Genomic DNA, 23,106 nt, shown 5'->3' with positions numbered 1-23,106 from the left:
GCGGGCCTCCCACTGCTGTGGCCTCTCCCGTTGCGGAGCACAGTCTCCGGACGCGCAGGCTCAGCGGCCATGGCTCACGGGCCCAGCCGCTCCGCGGCACGTGGGATCTTCCCGGACCGGGGCACGAACCCGTGTCCCCTGCATCAGCAGGCGGACTCTCAACCACTGCGCCACCAGGGAAGCCCTGAAGGACATTTTAAATGCATCATCTCACTTAATTTGCAATATCTATGAGGTGCCTCCTGTTAAGAGAGGTTGCAAGTTCTGCCTCTCAAAGCTGGTGAGTGGCAACGCTGAGACCAGAATCCCTAGGATCTGACTCCAGAGTGGAGCCCCAGAAACCAGATGATAAAGTGAAGTGAGGCATGAACTGGGAGTGAGCCGAGAGAGAGGCTTGGCAATCAGGGCAGGAGGCAGAGAGAAAGAAAGCGGGACGTGTCGGGCCACCGATTGCATTGTTTCTGAGGGTGGGAGAGACGTGGGCATATTTGTTTGCTGACAGCAAAGAATCATGTAAATGGATTAACTTTAGGACCGACTTCCTCTGAGGTTAAACTCTCAGAGAAGAATTCCAAAGAAGATAAACTCTCATTGATGGGCCAAAAGATTAAAAAAAATAATAATAATAAATCCTGATACCAGTTTGGGTAGCAGGAGTCCAGATTCCTCCCTCCTTCGGGTATTCAACAAATATTTCCTGGATGGTTACAGACAGCTAGGCAAAGCCGCTTGTGCAGAGGAACAGTAATAGACAAGACGTGATCGCTGTAGCCTCACAGAGCTGAGAGCGAAGTAAGACACCGCGCTTGTATCTACCTGGGAAACGTGCGGTTAATCTCTTCAAGACGTGTGATGCACAACGATCTCAACATTTAAAACAGTGATACCGCGCCGGGCTTCCCTGGGGGCGCAGTGGTTGGGAGTCCGCCTGCCGATGCGGGGGACGCGGGTTCGAGCCCCGGTCCGGGAGGATCCCGCATGCCGCGGAGCGGCTGCGCCCGTGAGCCATGGCCGCTGAGCCTGCGCGTCCGGAGCCTGCGCGTCCGGAGCCTGTGCTCCGCGACGGGAGAGGCCACAACAGTGAGGCTCGCGTACCGCAAAAAAAAAAAGATACAGTGCTCTAATTGAGAGCATTGTGCAAAAGTACTAAATACATCTTCACCTGCAGTAATCATTTTCCTTCACTTTCTTTTTATTTTCATACTAAGCTATAAAGAAATGGCATCAAATAATTCTTCCAAAATAACATTTAGGAAAAGAAAAACTGGGAGCCCTTTATGATGTGTTGTATGTTAGAAAGTAAATGTTGAAATTGCGTTGCAGCTTTTTTTTTTTTTTTGCGGTACGCGGGCCTCTCACTGCTGTGGCCTCTCCCGTTGCGGAGCACAGGCTCCGGACGCGCAGGCTCAGCGGCCGTGGCTCACAGGCCCAGCCGCTCCGCGGCATGTGGGATCTTCCCGGACCGGGGCACGAACCCGTGTCCCCTGCATCGGCAGGCGGACTCTCAACCACTGCGCCACCAGCGAAGGCCCCGTTGCAGCATATTTAATAGGGGTCACAGAAGCGATATCTGAACTGCTGATTTCTCCACAGAGTTGATTTATGCATGGAATTCTGTACATACTATTTAAGAACTATGTTTTGTATAAAATAAAAACAGTTCAGAATATATCCAGAAACAGTCTGCCTCTACCTTAAAAGAATAAAAGGCGAGGGCTTTTATTTATCTAAACTAGTAGTATTTATCTAAACTGGACTTTGTTAAATTACTGTATTTTTAATATACTTATTTATTTATTTTTGGCTGTGTTGGGTCTTTGTTGCTGCGTGCGGGCTTTCTCTAGCTGCGGCGAGCCGGGGCTACTCTTTGTTGCCGTGCGTGGGCTTCTCATTGCGGTGGCTTCTCGTCACTGAGCACCGGCTCTAGGTGCACGGGCTTCAGTAGTTGTGGTTCATGGGCTCAGTAGTTGTGGCTTGGGGGGCTCTAGAGCACAGGCTCAGTAGTTGTGGCGCACGGGCTTAGTTGCTCCGCGGCATGTGGGATCCTCCCGGACCAGGGCTCGAACCCGTGTCCCCTGCATTGGCAGGTGGATTCTTAACCACTGCGCCGCCAGGGAAGCCCCTTAAATTACTGTTGCCTTATTTAATCCAGTGACTGGCACTTACTGATAGACACTGTCTGTAGCCTACGTGTGGGTCCAATGTAAGGCGCAGAAGGACATAAACGAGAGGGAGGAGAGAGGGAAATGTAGGAACCTTTAGGTGCCCTACAGTCTTGAGCATATGAAACATATTACTTGAGTGTTACACAGATCAGTATGGTATAAATGGTACGTGAGGGGTGAAGGGATGAAACTTAGAGGAACAAGAACAAAAGCTGTTTAATGAAGTCGAAATTTATGTTGAAAGGTTGAAGTCAAAGTTACCAGTGGGTGATGGACAAAGAAACGTTGACAGGGAGGAAGGCATTCAAGAGAGAGACTGTGTGAACTGCCTTTACTCCTATGACCCAAGGAAGGAACTTACTTCTATACTCATCTGAAACGTAATATTAGCGAAATAAAACTTTTACTTTCACTACATGTATTCTTCTTTATGACAGTTTGAGTAACGTTGTGCCGATTGCCGAGATAAGCACTCCGGGTCCGGTTCCTCCTCTCTTCCAGAGATGCGAAGGGCAGGTGAATGGTTTCAAACCTAAAGAGTGTGGTTATGGGTGTGAAGAATGATTCATGGAATGAGAAGGGGCTGGGGATGGAACCGTGGGGAACAGCAACATCTAGAAGACAGCAGAGGCAGAAGGGCCAGGAGAAGAGCAGAGGAGGCTGGGAGAAGCCAGATGACTATTCAAGGCGGCGATCGATGAGGAGGTCCCTGGAGACGCAGCAATCCCGATTGCCACAGGACAACGTGGGCGGAAAACTGAAGGTGTCACGGGCTGAGTGGTGCCTGAAACGTGTTCATCAGTCATTTCCCAGGCAAGTCAAGCGAGGTCAAGTAATGAAGTGCCTCCTTATGAGACTTTTCTAGGTACTCGCTCACAGGAGTGAGAGCACCCTGAAGGCAAGGAAATCAGCTTAGCCTCAGGACACAGCTAGGGACACATCATCAGCACCGCGCCACCACGTGACCCATTAGAAGAGAATATATGGCGTTATTTCTTGAGTCCTCACAAAATCGTGGTGACAGGAGGAAGTGAACCACATCTTCCATCTTTAAAGTTGCAGAAATAGTAAACAAACCACCAACCTGACTTGTTGAAGTGAGTTACTGACAAGAGCATACGCCACACCCAGATCTTAAAATTTCTTCTGAATTAGGTTTCCCAAACGCTAGGCTCATTAGCTACAAGCAGCACAAGGACACTGTGGTAACACATATATTTGGATATATATTTTGGTGTTAATAGATTTATTCATTAGCCCGTTAACTTTTTGATGTTTTTATTCCCTCCAGTCTTTCTGGCTTTGTTTCTGTTTTTCACTTTCTTATTTTATAACATTGGAATAATACTGTATATTATTTTGTGGTCCTCACTTCTCAGTGTAATTTGAGATAGTACCACCTCATTAAATATTCTTCCCAAATGTTAGCTTAGCGTTTTTTTCAGAAGTGTGTTTCATAAAACACTAATCCCAGAAGTTATGTTCTAAGATGAGAGTTTCATAAAGAGTTCCATATAAAACCAATAAGTGAGGGAAATACTGCCTATTATATCTTTCTCTTTAAAATACATACAGGCTCACAATGTATAGGCTTAAAGAAGTCTTGCAGAAATTTATTTACTTAGAACAGTATTTTCCAAAGTCATCTCACCTTGCAACCCCTTACCATGCATATACTATCAATTATTACCTTTAGTTTTATAAAAGCACACCTTGGAAACTTCTAACCTAGGCAATTCAAGGAAATAGAAGTTTTATCTGATCAAGTTATCTAATTACTTAAGAAGTCTCACATGTGAACTTTGAAAAAACATAAAGTTCTTATAAATGTAAAAATGTATCTTTATTAACACTTCTTAAGATTTTTATCCTGGTAAAAACAGTGCAAATAAGACAGGCACTAGAACTGAGCAGGCTGCTATACTTTGGCAATATATTTGGTGTTTAATACTAAATTAACTAAAATGTTTAGCTACATTTCTTTCCAAAAATGTCTCCACTAAAAAGGGCATGTTGAACTTTGATTCAGAGAGGTTTTTTAATTTAATTTAATTTTTTACTCTTACTTATGCTCTTGGAGCTGCAGTTTCTCCGTCCATAAGATAGGAATCATGATACAATCTATCACCTATGTTGTTACATTGATTCAATGAAATCATTAATGCAAAGAGTTTAGCAGGGACCTGACACAAAAGTCACGATCAACCCCCACGAGCTATTTTTTTTTTGGCGGTACGCGGGCCTCTCACTGTTGTGGCCTCACCTGTTGCAGAGAACAGGCTCCGGACACGCAGGCTCAGCGGCCATAGCTCGCGCACCCAGCCGCTCCGCGGCACGTGGAATCTTCCCGGACGGGGGCACAAACGCGTGTCCCCTGCATCGGCAGGCGGACTCTCAATCACTGCGCCACCAGGGAAGCCCGAGCTATTTTTTTAAGGATATTTTTTATTCTATTCCTTTGAATAGGTCATTCTACTTTTCTGAGCTTTATTTTTGTACATACAGTCTAAAACATAACACTCATTGTAAAGGCTTCAAAACTCTTAGCTAAGGAAACAAAACTAAGAAATCCTCGAAAGCAGAGACCAAGATACATATATAAACTAATCTATGTAAACTCTTACACTCAGCTTTTTGTTTTGTTTCCATTTCGGAGTTTTGTTTCCTATGTTGAAATCTACAAGGACCTCTGCTGTACCCCCTCCCCCCATTGCCAATTGATTCACTCGTCGGTTGCCCAGTGACTGCTTAAACTCCAAATCTGGTCAAGCCACCTCCCCAGGGGGTCAGGGCCTCTCTGCACAGGTTGCTACAGTTTCTCTCAGGGTGAGTGCTGTGTGAAAAAAGAGTCCAATGCTATGTAACATTTTGCATTCAAAGTAGCAACATAGTGTAGTGAGACACAGCATTATGTACTGGAAGGAACGCTGGCTTCCATGATGGAAGATCCAGATGCTCATGTAAGGCCTACCGTTTACCAGCAGAATGAGCCTATAGAGATGGTTTCGTTACTGGACCTTGAGCTTCTCGTACGCCTGATCTAAGAGAACACTTTCTCTCCTCCCTCTTAGACCATTATGAAGAACAAGTAAGATAGTATTGTGTGTTCACTGCAGCTCTATTTACAACAGCCAGGACACGGAAGCAACCTAAGTGTCCATCATTGGATGAATGGATAAAGAAGATGTGGCACATATATACAGTGGAATATTACTCAGCCATAAAAAGAAACGAAATTGAGTTATTTGTAGTGAGGAGGATGGACCTAGAGTCTGTCATACAGAGTGAAGTAAGTCAGAAAGAGAAAAACACCGTATGCGAACGCATATATATGGAATCTAAAATATATATATATATATACGGTACTGATGAATCTAGTTGTAGGGCAGGAATAAAGAGGCAGACATAAAGAATGGACTTGAGGACATGGGGTGGGAAGGGTAAGCTGGGACGAAGTGAGAGAGTGGCATGGACATATATACACTACCAAATGTAAAACCGATAGCTAGTAGGAAGCAGCTGCATAGCACAGGGAGATCAGCTCAGTGCTCTGTGACCACCTAGAGGGGTGGGATGGGGGGGTTGGGAGGGAGGGAGACGCAAGAGGGAAGAGATATGGGGATATATGTATATGTATAGCTGATTCACTTTGTTATACAGCAGAAACTAACACACCATTGTAAAGCAATTATACTCCAATAAAGATGTTAAAAAAAAAAAGAGAGATAGTATTGTGAAAAATCTTTGACAATTGCAAAGTGCCATATAATAAGGAAGAATACGTTATTTAATTTCCATTTCACCATAGTTGGCTAGGAAGGGCATAGGTATATTTGCCCCCAAATAACACATTGAAACAGAACATCTGTCAGCTGTTCAAATCGTGCAGTTGATCACAGAAGATTTTATCGCTAGTCTAGGACCCTTTAGACATTTTCTTAAATAGGAAATCTTCAAGACAACACCAAAATTCACCCACTTTATTTATTTTTCAATAGTCTTTCTTTCACCACTTTTAATTATCTTGCCATAGTTTTTCAGTTATTCTAGAGAGAGTGTCTAGCGCAAGATAAAAATTTAGGAAATCTATGATAAGTTTCCATTATTTTGAGATAAAAAAGGTACCTGTATTATATTTTTTATGGTTATAAATTTTTATAGTTTTCTCAAATTTTTCCTTATCTAAACCCACATTTAGAACAGAAAATAAAAATGTTTTCTTGACTTTGTTCACTAATTTACCTTTAAAGCAGCATTCAAGGTTTCTGGCAGATGACGATACGGAGGAGATTTAAGAACAATTGTTAGAAGAGTGTGATATAGTGGTTAAAAGTGCTGGCTCTAGAGTCAGACACGACTTGGGTTTGAATCTCAACTCTGCTCTTTTCTAGCTCTGTGAACCTGTATAAAATTCTTAACTTCTACACTACACTGAGATAACGCATACTTCCAAGTATTTGGAATAGATAAATAAGCCACATAAACAAATTTACTGAGTTCTTACTTTGGCCTGTGTGCTTCATTTGCATGATCTCATTTAATCCTTACAAAATCTTACAGTTGCTTCAGTTCCTGTCATGATAGTAAGATTTCAATAAGTGTTGGATATTATTTCACAAAAAAACCTGAGTATTTTTCTTATAGACTAAGAAATAGTTTCCAGTGGAGGGTGTAAAATTGGTTGCTCAGGTAGGGTGACCCAGGTCCAAATTACCTTCATTTTAACATAAACGCTACACTGGGTTTACACTAGCTGTTTAGTCCTCCTTTCTCTTGAACAAAAACATTCAAAACCCAAACCTTAAACAAAAGAAATGCTATCTAAATAAAAAAGTGTTCCCTCTTGAATAATTTTCCAAACCCCATCCTTTCTCATTCCCTTCACAAAAATACCAGTGCCTGTGTGCGCATGCATGCACACACACACTTTTTCACATCAGGCTTGTAGGGGACACTATTGCGTGTTTCTCCAGCATCTCGTTACCCTCCTTACATGTTTTTGTTGTTTGTTTGTTTGCGGTACGCGGGCCTCTCACTGTTGTGGCCTCTCCTGTTGCGGAGCACAGGCTCCGGACGCGCAGGCTCGGCGGCCATGGCTCACGGGCCCAGCCGCTCCGCGGCATGTGGGATCTTCCCGGACCGGGGCACGAACGCGCGTTCCCTGCATTGTCAGGCGGACTCTCAACCACTGTGCCACCAGGGAAGCCCCTACTCTCCTTCCACCTTAAGAGAATTCTCTTTGCCTTTATTTTCTTGGGTTGTTCCATAACCTGTGCCTTTTTTGAATAACTAAACTTTCATGCTCTCCTTGAAAAACAATGATTCTTCAGCATTAATTTTTAACAATATTCTATATAATGGTCTTTCTTAATTCCCCATGGGAATATAAAAAACAATTTTAAGTATACAGGAAATAGTCTAATTTTATAATAATATTGTCTCCATTATGTGAGTTTTTAGGACTAGTTTTTAAAAGCAAAGAGCTTTTTAAGCCACGTTACATTTTTATAATTGAGTCATCAATGAATTAAAAAATAATTCACACTAGGCTATCTCATCTGTATTAAATATTTATTAGCATTTTACTTTAAAAGATGTAGGTTCCAATCCTGGCTTTTCCACCAACTAGCTGTGTGATCTTGATCTTAATTTCCCTGGACCTCAGTATCTTCGACTTTGAAAAAAAGGCCTAAGACTTACTGATCCCTCCAATGCTTCCAACTCAAAATTTATGATTATCTCCCCATTGCTGTAGTTGGTCGAAAAAAAATGGGGATACATGAAATTTTCTAAATGTAAAATGCTAGGAAAAGAAAATTAAATTTGAGATATGTGATTTCCATGGAAACTATGCCTTCAGCATTTCCTGACTCTATGTTTACATAGTATAGAAGGCCCTTATGAAGGTTATGAGAGCAAATAAAGTCCTAGAAGATATGCCTTAGGGAGAGTAATTTCAATGAGTGAGTCAAGATGTTATACTGTGTTAGTTGGTAATTAGTAACACTTGATGATTAAACAAAAAGTTCTTAAAGAATGCTTAGTAGACGTAGTCTTGCCATAAGTGTGGTCAAATGTGATCTGAGAAATCCATGTAGCTTACAAATATATCATTAAAACTGGAAAATAAATATTCAGAATTAATATGGAAAGAAAGATAGAAACTTCGAAACAAAAGCTGAAGCAGAAATGGTCAAAATAATTAAGTCTGGTAATAAAACGTCTGCAGTTAGTCTGATATTATCCCTGGAAAGGTGCAGGGAATTTCTATGTAATAAAGAAAGTAATTAACACAATATTATTGTTCAAGCACTGAGAAAAAAATACCAAACAGCAACAATTACGACAATAATAGTAACAATTTAACCAATAACAATTTGAAAAGTATGATGAACGTATGAAGAGTACGTTTAGATCTTACATCAAAAAACTAGGTTACGTTTTATATACTTTAATAAGTTTTCCTAACATTGTTTCATTTATGGGGCTCCATCTCTGTGCAAGCATTGTATTATGAACCATGGGAGATACAAAGAAAAAGATGGCATTGTCCTTAATGAACTTAATTTGTGTAAAAACAAACAGGGTATGTCCTGTGTGAATATTCTGGAATACCCTGGTTTGAAAGGAACATTTAAAATAATTTTATATCTTTATATTTTCAGATTTACAAATCATTGAAATAAAATATACTGGAAATGTTTCATAAATTTACTTTACAAGTGGTTTATTTTCGTCTCTTTTCATGGTATTTAAGAACTAATGTTCAGGTTAACTATCTTAAACCGACAGTTTATTCATCATTTCAGATTTTCCATAATGAAGTTGGAAATCAATATTCAACCATCATGGAATAGTCAGCCATCAATTTATGTGGCTATTCATCATGAAAAACTCTACAAGCAACAAATGCTGGAGAGGGTGTGGAGAAAAGGGAACCCTCTTATGCTGTTGGTGGGAATGTAAATTGATACAGCCACTATGGAGAACAGTATGGAAGTTCCTTAAAAAACTACAAATAGAACTACCATATGACCCAGCAATCCCACTTCTGGGCATATATCCAGACAAAACTCTAATTCAAAAAGATACATGCACCCCTATGTTCATAGCAGCACTATTTACAATAGCCAAGACATGGAAACAACCTAAATGTCCATGGACAGATGAATGGATAAAGAAGATGTACCTATATACAATGGAATACTACTCAGCCATTAAAAAGAACAAAATAATGCCATTTGCAGCAACAGGGATGCAACTAGAGATTATCATACTAAGTGAAGTAAATCAGAAAGAGAAGACAAATACCATATGATATCACTTATATGTGGAATCTGAAATATGACACCAATGAACCTATCTTCGAAACAAACAGACTCACAGACATAGAGAACAGACTTGTGATTGCCGAAGGAGAGGGGGTGGGGAGAGGGATGGAGTGAGGTTGGGGTGAGCAGATGTAAGCTATTATATACAGAGTGGATAAACAACAACACATACTATATAGCACAGAGAACTATATCCAATATCCTATGATAAACCATAATGGAAAGAATATTTTTAAAAGAATATATATATATATCTGAATCATTGCTGTACAGCAGAAATTAACACAACCTTGTAAAGTAAGTAATTTATGTATCTATTAAAGTGACAATGGTGTTATGGCAGTACATGGAAAGAAGCACCTACAGCAAAGGTGAAACGAGGGAGCAAAGAGCAGTACATGAGGAACCCACACAGGGATCATGACCTCCTAAACGTCTATGATAGACAATGAGAGAATCACGAAGGAACAGAGAGAAGAAAGTTCCTCCCCAAGTGTGTGAAGCAGTGTGATACCACCTTCCTCACACACTTGAGAGAGAGAGAGAGAGAGAGAGAGTTTCTCTGTTGGGTGTAATGTAGCATTTGCAATGGTAAATTCCAGAGCTAAAAAGAAACTACCTGGAAATTTCCAATTTTCCACTCGTAACATCACTAACCATCCAAACTTTTAAAAAGTTTAGTAAGAGGTGAATTACGCCAGAAAAACCTTATGAAATTTAGTGTAGCTAATCTTGAATTTTAGATCTAAAGAATAAACAGTTTTAAAATAAAATTTCAAAATCATAAAAAACCGAAATTTGAAATTCCATATATTTGGTATGTCAAATAGAATGTGTACTTAAAATTTCTATTCATTGTTTAACTCAAGTTTTATTTTCAAGATTTCCCCCACTGTTTCACTAGTTCCTTTAACATAGTGTGGCTGAACAAGTGTGCTTCCAAGAAAGCGCAAAATCTTAAAGAGTCAAATAAAGATGTGTTTCCAATTGAAATGTATACTTTTAAATTTTATACGAAATTTGAGTTCCCATACATTTGAAAGGAAATAATACATAGACAACCGTCTATTTTTATGGTCTCAAATGAAGAGTAATGTCATTCTGCCATTAGCTAGCCTGTTTTTCTTCTTTTCTCTTTACATTTCTATTCATTTAGGGAAAAAGAATACTCAGTTATTATCAATACAAGTAGCCTTATAGATACAAACTCATAATTGCCAAGAAATAGTAAACAAAAGCAAATAAATCCCTTATGCATTCTTTCAATTCTTCAGTGCTGCCCCCTGCTGCCCCCTGCTGCCCAGTGTTCACACTTAACTGAAAATTGTCCCAAACTTTCAACCTATTTTACTTCTCTTTACTCTTCCCACCAAAACTTATCTGGCCGGAGATCCAGACCCCTGGAGTTTTCCTCTACCAGCCTAATGCGTAAACAGGTTTATATATCAAAGAAGTAGTTCCTCCCTATTTAACCCATCACCATTTTCTGGCCAGTTACAAGCACTTGAACTGATGTTTGATGGGCAATGACCAACATCCAGGTTCCCAAGTCCTCCCTGTGCTGTTTCCCAGCTACCATCATGGGTCTATCTCCCCCCAGTCTCTAGCCGCCAAGCATTACAGCTTACTGTCTACCCACACTGGACTTCTAGTTGGTATTCCCAAGTGCCACAGTGTTTCCTCTCCTCCTTGCCTATGCTTACACTGCTTTCTTTACCCGCATGTCTTCTCTCAATTTCTACATGTTGAAAGCCTATCCACCTTCCAAGGTTCTGGTCAAAAGTACCTGCTCCACGAGGTTTACCCCAATTCCCAAATGTTTCTCTTCTGTTCTCCCTTTAATCCTTTAAGGCCCTCACAATACAGTTGTTGTTTTAATGTAGTAGAAGCTCAACAAGGATTTATTTAATGAGTGAAGAGCAGTTAGCAAAGGAATCTTAATTCTTGGAGAGGCTAGCTGATTCACTGACTTTTTGTAGAGGACCTGGGGGAGGACAAAGGGAGCCTCTCTAATATTGCCACAACCTTACACCTGAATAGAGTGGTCTTTTTAATTCCCATCACACCAAGTAAGACTGATTTTGATCCCTAAAATCAGGAGTGACTGTGAAAAAATGAACTTAAAGCGCACACTGAGTGCTTATGTCATGTCAGGCACTATTCTAGGTGCTTTAGATGCATGAACCCCACTGTAATCTCACAGCAGCCAGGTGAGTAAGTAATATCACTTTGATTCATAGAAGAGAAAACTGGGGTTCTGCACAGTTGAGTAACTGGCCAAAGGTTACACACGTTGTAAAGGGCAGACCGAGGAACTCAGATTGGTCAAAGCTGTGTACTTAAAGTGTTCTCATAATGTCTTCAACAGAAATGTGTATGGAGAGACTTCCAGTCAGCTATCTGGAAGTTTAAAAAAACCTTGTCAATAGAATCGCCTTGGAAATTGTGACCACATAGTCAGACCAAAGCCATGAGAGAGACTCAGTGTCAGTTAAATCTGTTAGTATCTGCAAGAGTTGATTGCCCTACAAGACAGAATGTGAAAGAATGTAGGAGCCTGCAAGAATTATCGATTTCTTGAATATTCTATATTTGTTTAGACTAAAAGCCTAATGATGCTACATGTACATTTTTATTTATTTTGTTTCTTGGTATTTTTATCATATGACTTGCTCTGAGCTGTATGCTATGGCATTTTGTTTTCTTGATTAAGAAAAGTAACATCAAGGGGGCTTCCCTGGTGGCGCAGTGGTTGAGAATCTGCCTGCCGATGCAGGGGACACGGGTTCGTGCCCCGGTCCGGGAAGATCCCACATGCCGCGGGGCAGCTGGGCCCCTGAGCCATGGCCGCTGAGCCTGCGCGTCCGGAGCCTGTGCTCCGCAACGGGAGAGGCCACCACAGTGAGAGGCCCGCGTACCGCAAAAAAAAAAAAAAAAAAGAAAGAAAAGAAAAGTAACATCAACTAGTATAGAGTTTTTTGGGTTTTGGTGTTTTCCCCCCATAATAGGATAACCGGAGGTTTTTTTGGCCTTTTTCTTTTTCATTTACATCTTCCACTTTTTAATACTACTTTACGAAGATAACCTGGGACGGGAGGGACTTCTATTTGAGTTCTTTGAGTGCTTGTAGCTTGTAGCAGTGATTAAGAGCAGGGGTTCCAAGGCAGACTGCCTGCATTGCAACCTTGGCTCGCCTGTTCCCTAATTCTGTGGCTCTTTGAGACAGTACTTCTCTAAGCCTCCATTTTCTTCTTCTCTGGAAATTGGGGGGACGGTAGTATTCACAGGGCTTTGAGGGCTACACAGCGTAATTCACTTTAAGCCCGTAGCACAGTGCCTGAAACACAGTAAAGCTCAATGAATGGTAGCTAGTATTTCCATTCTTGTGGTGATTGTTATTTTTCACAGGAATGGGTAGGGTATAAGCAGCCAGCTCTTAAGTTTTCTCATAATTGTAATTGAATAGTTATAAGTAACGTCTGCCTTTTCTACTGAGCTACGTCTATTGTCAAATTCCATTTTTGGCAGATGGGAAGTAAAACAAGATTGTCCCCATAGGGAGTGTTCTTATGTGGTGGGGGAAATTGAAATCCTTAAATCTGAAACATGTTTATTTGTATCTACAGAAGATAAAATTATTAAGAGAACTAAAAAAAAACAAAAAACAAAGAATGTAGAAGCCTGCCAAGTTCAAAAGTCTCTAAGGGACAGTTATATATTCTAGAAGATTAAGAAATGCAAAATCCAAATATTTGTCAGTTGATGTAGCCACTTGTACGGGGACCAACGATTCTGACATGACTTGAAAAAAAAGGTAAAGATATGACTCAATATCTCAGGGAAGTAGACTTTGAGAATAGTTTTTTGGTTTTTTTGATACAGTGAACATAAATAAAGCTCATTGTGTCACATCAGCGTCTCAGACAAGGATCTAATTGTGTTCTAATCAAAATCTCTGCTCATCAAGAAACTTCAATTAGCTGAGAAGGCAGACAAAAAATAAACCTGAGAAGGCCATACCACAAATTGTTTGGTAGGATAACTCTTTTCTTAGTAGGTAAGAATCTTTTAACTTCAGAAAGATTTAGGATAAGTACAGAAATGTTTTTTTAGTCTATGTAATTTTTCTGTTTCAGAACATTTGACCTAATGGAGTAAGAGGTTAGCTTATTACACATTTAAGTAGAACTCCTACTAAGTTATATGAAGTATAAACATTAAAGAGAACTTAAGAATCAACATATTTAGAAGTTCAATTTATGAGCTAGGTAAGACTTTCTTAACTTAAAAATGTCTGCTGAAGCACCAAAGTAGGCAATCAGATGTAGTAAATGTATAAATGTATATAAAAAGTTGGGAGATGTTTATATAAGTGAGACCAAAAGTCCTTCAACATACAAGACTATCTATAGTCTTTCAATACACAAGACTCACTCTTGAGAGCATCAAGTAACTTGTAACTGACGACTAGCAGTTGATCCATTTTTCTTCCAACTGAAGTTGTTCATTAGGCAATCAGAATATGTTGACAGAACTGGTTGGACTGTCCAATTATTCTTTCAGTTTGAACCTTCCTCACTTCCTAGAAGACGGATTGTAGCTTTTGAAAGATTGAGATGAGAAGTAGAAACACTATCTACTGACCACCCCAGTTTGTGGTTTAGTGGCTCTCTTCCATAGTGTCGCTCAGCAATTCTCAACCCTGGCTATGTATTATCGATAGAATCACGTGGACAGCTTTTGCAAAATACTTACGCCCAGATTCCACCCAGATCAGCTAGAACCTCTGAGGATGGGGTGCAGGCATTTTATTTTTGAGTTTCTGGTTGATTCTAAGTGCAAACAGAGTTGAGAACCACTGGTCTACATTGTGAGCCTACCGTGGTCTGAAGTTCCAAGAGAACTTTCCACAACTATGGACATTGCTGCAGACTGAATGTTTATGTCCTCCCCCACCCTCCAATTCATATATTGAAATCCTAGCCCCCCGATGTGATGGCATTTGGAGGTGGGGCCTTTGGGAGGTGATTAGGTCACGAGGGTGGAGCCTTCATGAATGGGATCGGTGCCCTTGTAAAAGAGACCCCAGAGAGCTCCTTCTCCCCTTCTGCCGCTCGAGGACACATCTATGAACCAGGAAGTGGACCCTCATCAGACACAGAATCTGCTGGCATCTTGATCTTGGACTTCCTAGCTTCCAGAACTGTGAGAAATAAATTTCGGTCATTTATAAGCCACCCAGTTTATGATATTCTGTCACGGCAATTTGAACGACTAAGACAGAAACCTTCCACAAATCTGTTGTCCAATAACCACCAGCCAGGTGTAGCTACTGAATGTTTAATTTTAATTACTTCAAATTTAAATTTACATATAGCCACATGTGGCTAGTGGCCACGGTCCTGGACAGCACAGTTCTGGCAGTCCTGGCCATTTTAAATGATGTGTGTCTGTTATTACACAGGTGCTAAGTGACGCTTTTTGATACTGGACAAAACCAGTACAAAGCTGCCTCCTCGGGGTACTTCATCCCAGCTTCTTGACAAGGCCTCCAGTGGATACAAGGATAACTCAATGCTTACACAGGCTTCTGGAAATGTTAAGGACATTGAATTGGCTGACTGTTTTTTACTCATTTATGTGGGAGGTTTGTTTCTTGGACTTTATACTTTAATGAAAAATGAGCAAAATCCTTCAGAACTAAATTATTTCTTTTTTTAAAATTTATTTATTTACTTTTGGCTGTGTTGTGGTGCGTGGACTTCTCATTGCGGTGGCTTCTCTCCTTGCGGAGCACGGGTTCTAGGCGTGTGGGCTTCAGTAGTTAGAGCACGCAGGCTCAGTAGTTGTGGCGCACGGGCTTAGTTGCTCCGCAGCATGTGGGATCTTCCTGGACCAGGGATCGAACCCATGTCCCCTGCATTAGCAGGTGGATTCTTAAACACTGGGCCACCAGGGAAGTCCCTAACTTGTTTCTTATGTCTCAAAGCAGTGAAGCAATTAAACTCTTGGAGAGGCCCTCTTGGCTCCTTGGCACGTGAGAGTGTTTTTCAGCTGGAGGTTGTGACCTCTGTCTTGGGAGGATGGAGGGTTTCCAGTGCATTGGGGCAGCGGCCTGAGTTTCAGAGCTAAATATAGGTCATTGGCATGACGGCCTCTCTTTCTCAGTCTCATCGAAACTGTGTCCTTTTAATGAAAGTGGGGCTTTAGTGGCTGGTGGGATAAAATCTTGAGAAAAACCATCAAAATGCCACAGATACACAAGTCTTTTTCAGATGTAACTTGCTACCGAGTACAACTACGTTGTTTTTACTTGGTTTTAAAAATAATTGGTAAATTATGGACTAATTTTTTTTGAAGTTAAAAACACACACATATATGAATTGATGGAAAAATAAGTCTCAAATGTGTTGTTCACGCGAGGATAAGAGGAATCCTCCTTCAAGTCATCGCTCAGCTCTCAAGCAGGCTATCCCGACCACCTATTCATCCTGCATATGTATTTATTCATATGTTCGCCATTTATGAAATGACATCCTTTACAGTTTGGCATATTTCAAGCCAGAATATTTACCATGGCAGGTACCATCTGATCCTCTAGAGCAGTGTCTCAAAGGGTGGTCTCTGGACTGAAAGCATCGGCAGCACCCGGGGGCTGGCAACGTCTCAGGCCCCACCCCAGACCCACTGATCCAGGAACCCCAGGTGTGGGCCCAGACACCTGTGTTTTAGGTGGTTCCGGTGCACACTCAGGTTTGAGACCCACTGATCCAGAGTACACTGAATCCCCCAAAAATATCCCAGAGGGGAACACTTCCATACATCCCCAAGATGGAAACATTTTGCACATAAAATTGACCTTGTAAGTTGTGAAATAGGAGCCAGTATTCTCTTTCAACCTAGTGTTATCAATCATGAATTTACCTACTTCAACAAAGCCTCACTGACTCTCTACTCTCTGATCTTTTTTTCCCTATAGAAATGCAACGTCTAAAAGAATTTCATGAGATGTTCCTGAAGAGATGAGATGCAGTACATGTGCCTTCTGCAAATTCAGATATGTACAACTGATAAATTAGGTAAGCACTACTCATCTTAAGAAAAGATTATTAGATTTATAAAATTAGTCACTAGAGGATTCATTTAAACAGGGGTATCATACGGTGCATTTAAAATATGCCAATTTACAGAACATAAATTCACAAATATCCAGTGTGACAGTATAGAAGAATAGGTAGTTATACAGGCTATGATTTCAGACTTTCCAGGTTCAGACTCCACCTTTTTCACTTACTGTGTAACCTGGGCCAAACCTCTCTAAGCCTCAGTTTCCTCATTTGTAAAATGGGTATAATAATTATCCTATCCCCAAAGTTTGTGTGAGGATTTAAGGAGATATTTAATAAAGGTAGCATTTAACCTAGAGGCTGGGACATAGTAAGCTCTAATTAAATGTTTATTTTTTTCTAAATTAGCTGCATCCATGAGCAGTCTGCTCTCTATGAAAACAGATATTCATGTTTTATCTTTGAAGAATGTTTTTACAAAGCCATTAAAGTTTATACAAAGCAAATGGGAGCTAGCCACATTGCGCACTGGCTACTCAGCAGGTGTTCACCTTTCCAAAAGATCCTCCCTAGCTAAACCGATTAAGGTAACTTCAATCTCCCGGTCGGTGAAGGGTTTAGGTATGAGCATTTCCTACAAACCTGGCCAAAGAACTGTAAGAAGCAGTGTGCTGTGGGCCTCTGGGAAAGAATTTCTTCCCTTCTAAAAAGATACATAAGAGAAACTCTCCTCCCTCTGGAAATTGTAATATCAGGATATGATGCTTGGAGCTGCAGCAGCCATCTTGTGACTATGAGGAAAGACACTGCTGACATTACGGCAATGTAAAAGAATAGAACCTACCAAGGAACTTGATAACATTGTTGAGCTATTGAACCAAACCTAGAACTGGCTTGCCTCCTGATTATTAATTTAGTTGAAATAATAAATCTCATTTTTTCACACCATTATCAGTAGGATCCTACATTAGTACAAAAGCAAACTATATGATATAATACATTTAGTATCTTAATTGGCTGTATGACAAACTAATTTGGTGACTTTATTCTGGAGGTGATCTTAAACCACACGTAGAGATTTAATGAAGAGTTCCTTCCCTTCCAATTCATCTGTATATAACAGCAGTCTTACTTTCCTGCTCCATATCTGATGTACTTAACTAATTACCCATTAGCTAAATGTCTAATTATATTACCTTCATAAATTAAAATACAAAAGGTTATTATAAAAATTTCTGTTACATAAATATCATTAAAATTTTCAGGTTTCAAAATAAAAATAAATATCTTAATTCTGATGTAATCCTTCAACACTATAATTGTATTTCCCTGCTTCATCTCACAATTTTTATTGACGTTGACATTTATTTCATGACAAGGAGAGCAAAATGTACAAAATGAGGCTTCACCACGTTAAAAAAAAGTTTTCATTAAATGGACCTCACAAGGACACATCCAAAATTCCTACAACGAGAGTGATCCCCATCTCCTTTCTTCTCAAGTGAATAAGTTAATATTTTATTTCTCACTTTGCAATAGAAATTTGCATTAGCTAACCAGCTATTTATATAGCATCTGTTTGGTCTATATCTAAAATCTGAGGGCTATCTTCCCCTCACTGTGTCCCAAATAATGGTCCTTTAGTAGAAGGACAGAAGGACACTTGTTAAATCCTATATAAATAGATTAAAATTTTTTTTAAAAGTTTTTACCCCAGAAATCTCATTTTGCCTTTATTCTCAGATGGGAACCTCCCACATCCAAGACCTTAGATTTAAGTATCTTTAAAATGTTGAACCACATTGGACTGTAAACTCCCTGAGAGCAGGGATCCTTGCCTCTTTGTCTTAATATTGTATCTCAGCCCTTTAGCATCATAGCACATAATAGGAGGAAAAACTAGAACAAGCAAACCCCCAAAAGAAAAAAATGCTGAATAAATCAAGTATAAAGGATACTCCTTTCATCTTTTTCTTCAAGAAATCATTATCTTTGCTTTACTTTCCCTTCAGTCTCCATTTGAGAATCTTTTGGGAAAGATAAAAAACAAAGTCATAACACAAACACCCATTTGGTCTCTTATTTTCTTTCCCCGTCTCTTCCTTTGCAAAACATGTAATGATATGTCCAAGAACTAGCACAGGTAAGTACGCACAAAAAGAGGGTGGAATTAGAAATATATACAGTTTCAGGTCTCTATTGAACTTGGTTTTCAGAGGGCAAAATTTTTAGCTATCTTTCCTTCTTTTAAAAAAGTTTATTCCAAGGTGTATTAGATTGGTTCTGGCTAATATTGATATTTTCAGCATTTTATGATGTCATCTTGATATCACTGCAAATGTTTCTTCCCTTTGTTACTTCATCTTTCCTAATAGGTTTGCTAACCTGAAAATTTCCCCAATCTTTAGCAATACTAATGCATACAAATTAATAAATTAGGAAATTATGTTGGTTCATTAAATGAAGTCTTAATAAAATTTTCAGTTTATTTCCATTATTGACCAAGCTCATAATTTCAAGTTCATATTTCTGAGGTTTATTGTTTGGAATTTGATTTACAGATTTTCCGTGTCTTTGGCATTATTTATTTCTTCTTTCTGCAAACTGTTTTTTGGCCATTTCACTACTCATTGACCCCTCCCCCTCCCTCAGAGGGATGGGCAGGGTGAAAAAAATGATAACGATATTTTAACATAGTCAATTTTGCTACTTGCTACTATCTATGATAAAAAGGTGTGCAAGAAAAACATAAGTGTGTAATTGTTGACTGAAATGACATTTCAAGATTAAAAAAATAATTCTTTATTGTTCATGATCTAGCAACTGTTACTATGAAAAACTGAGTTAGTTCCCTGTACACCAAATTTAATAAATAAAGATTTTTTTCTGATAAAACATAGTTTATTATAATCATTCTAATCATAATCTCACCAAACTCAAACTAAATGCCTACAAAATGTTGTCAATAAAAAAAAAAAAAAAAATTAACGTCCAAAGAATCAAGAGCTAAAATGAAGCCCAAGGTGGATTTAAAAATGGAGAATAATATAAAACAATGAGTTGTTTTTGCCTCATAGATTTAAACCTCCTTATTTAGTGATGCAAGAGTCACAGATAGAAGAATATCTTTAACATAAATATCTATGGGTGATTTTAAAAAGTGAAGATGTAACTATAGTGGTTACTCATAATCAATGATGTAATAGTCAATGATATAGGAGAACAAAGAACATTGCATACATAGCTACATATGGACTTCACAGCATCAGTCTGTTTTTAAAAGAGGGGCTACGTTATATAAACATTTTTAGTTTTCACAAATTAAAATGAAAAACGTCACCAGATGAATAACAGAATATTTTAGCAATAAACATATTGGGCAGTATATTTTATTCAGTAGGTTAACTTCGGGGAACTAAACTCCAGCACAATCAGGGGGTTAGATAATATATTTACACCTGCAGTATTTCATTCTATAAATAATCTATAATGTCAAAACCAGTCTTGATGGCGGCATTTAAATTTTATGAAGAGATAAAATGTTACAGTGAACATTTTCAAATTTTTATAGCAGAGTATAAACAAAATATAGGCATAATATATAGTTATTTTTGAAGTTCAAGGAAAGGGTCCTACACAGATAAGTAAATTACAGGGACACGAAAATTGGAAATACTATGCCTAGTCATTTTCACACATTCTTTTACTTCAAAATTTTAATGATTAGTGAAATGAGTATTTACATATTTCAAAGTGAATAACAACAATTAAGAATAACTCCAGAAATTTTTACTCAAGAAATCATCTCCACAATCATGGAAAGGTGGTTTAGGATACTATTTCAGTTTTTTTGTTTGTTTTATTTGGCAAAATGATGTGTTTTTAGGTACAATGACTGATTTCTCCCACTTTCTTTTTCAATTAAGGACATACTTACTATCTTCATAAACAACTAAAATGTTCACAGAGACCAGTAAAAACTATGTCATATCATAATATACATTTTTGTTCTTGGGAGGCTTTGGGCCTAAATCCCATATTCTCTAATCAGATAACTCCCAATAAGAACAAAGATGGAAAAGATTTACCCTGCATTTAGATATACAAATACCAGTATTTTTAAAGTTAAAAGCAGTTGTATCCACATTCTTAAAAAAATTATCCTATTCCAAAATATTTGCTCTTTTTAAAGCAAGGATGCACATAAATCCAACTGAAGTATCACTTCAAAATAAAACAAACAACAATGTAGGCATTCTTATATGTCAAACTCCTAGAAAATTCCCAGGAGAAACTTCGAATAGTTATTTAAGAAATTCCTAGGTTCAAAATGAAATTCAACTTTTACAACGTTCAGTGAGCTAAAATGCAAAACGTTTTGTTCAATTGAAGACATTAGCGATGGATGATATTGTAATAGAAGGAAAATGCAAAATGTTACTGAGGAAAGAGAGGGTAAGCTGACAGCTTACTATTGAAAATTTTCTGATCTAGAGATAATCAGATCAGAAAAAACACAACTGCAAACTGCATGCTCGGCCCTGCTGCTCCCCGGACGGGCTGTGACGACGTGTCTGTTCTCACCCTTCACAGTTCACAGAAAACATTAAACTAATACAACTGAATAATTTCCTCTGACCAAATTGAACTTTCTTTTAGGAAATAAAGGGAGAGGATAATAGATCAAATCTTGCCCCACCTCTTTTTTTTTTCCTCCTTTTTTCTTTTAGTGAAACTGACGTAAATTGTTGAGAGCTATACAGCGCCACCAGCACAGATCCATGCAAAACAAAAAAGATCGCCCACCGTGTGCAAAAAGAGAAAAAAAAAAAATTAGAAAAATGCCCCAAATTACAAAATGTCTCCCAAATATACATTTTTGGAGAAAAAACAAGATAGATCTGCAAAGATTATCTAATGAGGAGCCTCAGAGAATTACTATCATGGAACACAAGTTTAGATCTGATCAGCAAATAAAAGATCCACTATTTAGTAACAGCCATAACTTAATATAAACCCGGTTATGTCAATCTCCACCTTCATTATACCAAGGGCAGCTTTTCTGTAGTTTGTATCCAAGTAATCCATCAAGAAAACCACAATAGGCCTATTTCAAACCAAACTACATCCATAGTTTGCCTGCTAATCATTTAGTCCTGGACAAATTAGGTAATACATCATTTTTATAAGGAGGATATGCACATATGTGGCATTACCAACATGCTGGCACAAAACAAGTCCATCTTGAAATAGCTGAGTTTCCCTTAGCTCACAGTAATTAAAGTATAATTTATATCGTAAATATTTAGCTTTAGTCATGGAGTTAAAAAAAAAACACTAATTTTTCTTTTCTTCTGGTAAAAATTAGCCAGACAAGATTAGCTGGAAATGTGCAGAGATCAAAGCTAAAGAAAAATACAAAGATTGGTTTTGTTAGAAGAAACACAATGAAAATCCTTCTTAGCTGGCGGCTCGTTCAAAGATGTAATGACATAAATGTTTAAAATTACAAACTTACCATCAGCGGAGGCGAAGAAGAAGCCAGTTCTGGAAAAAGAATTGTAACAATATAGGCTGGACACTTGTGTCCCTAGAAACAACAGCCTCCGGGCGGCACACGGATCTTCCAACATCTTCACAATATTGGGTAAATAGAAAGTCATACTTTCTTCCCTGATCGGTGGCTGCTCGCGGTGGCTTCTCAAGGATCTGTGGGCGTTTGGGAGAAATCGGAGAAATATCCGCGGAAGATTAAAAGCAGAGGAGGCCGAGGCAGCCTTAGAAGACTCTGGGGTTAACAACTTTGCGATGGCAAGCAGGCAGGCCCTGATTGGCTGGGAGGCCAGTGTCCCCCTCTCCTCCCGCCTCCTGCAGCTCGGAAAAAAATGCAGTGTGAGTGCCATTTTACACTGGGCTTTTAAACACACAGCCCCCCAAATGACAAAGTCTGAGCTCGCTACGAAGTGACACTGCAAAACAATAGCGCCCACGACCGCCCGTGAGCTCAGGAAAATGTCCCTTTGACGATCCGGCAACGCTCTTATTTCTTGCGTGTGGGTTTTTAGGGAATAGCATGCTTTTCTTAAGCAGATGGTCATTCACCGACATCGATGTCTAATTTGGATACCAATGTGGCCAGTGAAAAATGATTCCCGTCAAACATTTTTTTTTTTTCCATTGGACGTCCTGAAGGTACCTAAAGAAGTCTTGCACAAAATTCATGTCGTCTGCAGCTTTAACTCCTTGGGAAAAAAAAAAAAAATAGAATTGCTTAGCCACAACAACTTCCATTTGTAAAGAAAATAAAAATAAAATAATGCTTTTTAGCGGCTACATTACAAACAATAGGCATACTTTTTTTTTTTCCTTCTTAAAAATTGTTTCAGAAACGTCTGCCGGCTGATAGAATTCTACCAGTCTGCCTTGCAAACAAAATGGCTGTGGTACTGAGTTTTTTTGGATCCTCCCACTGTGGCTCCTCCAGGCCTCCAGGAAGTGGTAAAAATCCAAAATAAATACAGTACTAAAAGTACATTGTCCAGG

The 23,106-nt window shown here is 39.1% G+C and overlaps 1 protein-coding gene across 1 annotated transcript in view; it reads right to left on the bottom strand.

Moving 5' to 3' along the window:
* EPC1 (enhancer of polycomb 1) overlaps positions 1 to 22,389 on the bottom strand; it is a 93,691-nt gene extending 71,302 nt beyond the window's left edge. The window contains exon 1 of the mRNA XM_024750041.1: positions 22,082 to 22,389. Within this exon, the coding sequence (XP_024605809.1) occupies positions 22,082 to 22,084 (3 nt within the window). The 5' untranslated portion in view covers positions 22,085 to 22,389. The remainder of the gene's footprint in view (positions 1 to 22,081) is intronic.
* Positions 22,390 to 23,106: the final 717 nt, after the last annotated feature.

This window comes from Neophocaena asiaeorientalis, unplaced genomic scaffold (genome assembly GCF_003031525.2).
Source record: "Neophocaena asiaeorientalis asiaeorientalis breed wild unplaced genomic scaffold, Neophocaena_asiaeorientalis_V1.1 scaffold4, whole genome shotgun sequence".
Taxonomy (NCBI): domain Eukaryota; kingdom Metazoa; phylum Chordata; class Mammalia; order Artiodactyla; family Phocoenidae; genus Neophocaena; species Neophocaena asiaeorientalis.
This window is presented reverse-complemented; position numbering and strand designations above follow the sequence as displayed.